General features: G+C 21.9%; 1 protein-coding gene across 1 annotated transcript; it reads left to right on the top strand.

The window, feature by feature from the left end:
• Positions 1–499: 499 nt before the first annotated feature.
• On the top strand, positions 500–700 carry LOAG_14530 (hypothetical protein; the record flags this gene model as incomplete). Its single annotated transcript, XM_003150025.1, has 1 exon — positions 500–700. A coding segment is annotated over one exon (201 nt), but the record flags the coding sequence as incomplete, so codon positions are not given.
• Positions 701–2,548: the final 1,848 nt, after the last annotated feature.

Here is a 2,548-nt window from a genome sequence, read left to right as displayed (position 1 = left end):
ACAAAGAATTAAAATTATATCAAAGACTTAAACTAACTTTTGAATTTAAAATTATATTTTTAGATTTAAATACGAAATGTAGATGAATATAGGTAATAGAATGATTGCACAAATTATACTAATTGATAGAATACTTTTCCATTTTCTATAGATATTAAATATTTGAATTTAAAATACAATTTTACAAATTTAATTACTAATATAAATAGTCCAATAATTAGTTCATTTGGGAAAAACTTTTTAACAAAATTTAAATGTAAATTTATAAAAAATCAATGAATTTGAATGGAAATTATTGTAAAATTCTCAACATACCAATAATCTTCAATATCACATATCAATAATTGACAATCAATTCCAATGTTACATTTTATAGATTAAAAGATTAAATTTGAATATTAAAATTATATATTCATTGTTATCGAGAACAAAATACCACACACACACACACACACATACATACACATACATATACACAAACACATACACATGCATACAGACACATACACATAAACTCTACACACAACATATGCACACATGCATGGACATGCATACACATGCACAAACATATACAGACATACATATATACGCACACATATACGTACATACATACAAACACACACACACATGCATACACATACACGGACATACAGACATACACATCATGCAGACATATACATACATACATACATGTTATTAAATGAATTATATTTTTAATCAAAAATAACTAAATATTAAGAAATAGGTATGAAAATGAAAATTATTTGTTGAAAATTTAATCTTAGAAGTAAAATCTAAAAATTAACAAAATTTAAAGAGAGAAGAAAAGGAAAATAAAGAAGGATATTTGAAATGTTCGTGAATAATGTTTAACTATCATTAACAAAATTTATGAATTGACAGAATAATGGATTGGATAGGAAGTTGAATGTTTGATTAATGATAACGTAATTAAGTAACATTAGTAATAATAATAATTTATAACAATAACAAATATCTTAGGAAAGCAAAAATTATAAAAAAAGAATTTAATTAATAAAAATTGATATAAATCAAGAATTTGATCTTATCATTGATAAAAATGAATGCATAATTTCATACAACACTAAAATTTTTTAACCGAAAAATCTATAGAAAATTCATTAAAATAAAATATTTGCATTTTTATTTTGTTAATTAATCAGAAATCAATAATTATTCTTATATTACTAATACTTACCATTCATTTTAATCATATTGTATACATATTCTATGATATTGTCTTGTAATTACTTATCTTCTCTTGCGTTATCCCATAAAACATGAATCATTTTATTAAACCACCTTTTTAAGTAATTAATTATGTCACTATAACTGATAATTGTAATTGGAAAACAATCACAAATCAATTATAATAAAATTTTTAAATACCAATTACTGTATGCTACCAAATAGTAATATCATTGCTTAAGCTATGAAATGATTCAAAATTTAAATTCAGCTAAGTAAAAATTCAAATTAAGTTTTGGATTCATAAATGAACTTTTGCCAGGGATAATAATAATACAATAGAACATTCAATGAATACTTTTTTTTGGAAACGTATAACAATTAGGTCGATAAATTTACTTGGCTCATTTTTTCTCTCCTTTTTGGCTGAGATTATTTGGCTCATTTTTCCATCCTATCATAAATATGTTTGAAACAGAAGAAAGGGAAAGAAATTGAAAAAGAAAGTAAAAATGTTATTTTAGTTTAAATTTGCTTTCAGTTCCAAAATGATCATTGCGTTTTGCTTTTTTTTTCGGTTGACCAATGAATTAATTTAATTTGATTAATTGCTTCATTTCCATTTGTGTAATCAAAGAAAATTTCAACCCTTACTTCAATTTTGAATTACAACATTTTTTGGAGGATATCTATACACAAAAGGAAACATCAAAGCATAATTAGTTAACTAATTAATCGTTTATCTTTCAATTATATTTTCTTGCAATTAATTAACTGTTAGCCACATTTATTCTATTACCAATCCATACACTTCATCCTTTTTTTTCTCATACACTCTTTCTTTGTTTTAAAAAAAAACACGATTTATATTTTTTTTAAAAAAATTTCAATTTGTTCTATTGTCGAAATTTTTGAAATTTCAAATATGAAATTCTTTTTATTTTTAATTTCATATATTCTTTTTACTACCTATATAGAATTACTATTCATTCCTCATAAATCTCTCATTTTTACTTTCTTTTTTTGTTACAGTATAAATCATCTTTATCACTAATTTTGACAACATAATAGTAAAAATTAATTTATTAAATTCAAGTAGATAATAATGAATAGATTACTAAAGCTTATCTTTACTCGTCAAAATCTCTTCAACTATATTAAATTATTTTATTCCTTACAAAAAAGAAAAACTTTTGCTTCTTAGTTTTGCATAAAAGAACACCGTGCGGAAATAATTTATTTCGACAAAATAGCAAAATAATAATTATAATAATAGCAATAATAATAATAATAATAATAATAGCAATAATAATAATAATAATAATAATAATAATAATAA

The sequence above is a fragment of the Loa loa genome (genome assembly GCF_000183805.2).
Source record: "Loa loa unplaced genomic scaffold supercont3.496, whole genome shotgun sequence".
Lineage (NCBI taxonomy): Eukaryota > Metazoa > Nematoda > Chromadorea > Rhabditida > Onchocercidae > Loa > Loa loa.
Note: the sequence above shows the minus strand (reverse complement) of the source record. Positions and strands in the feature narration are given on the sequence as shown.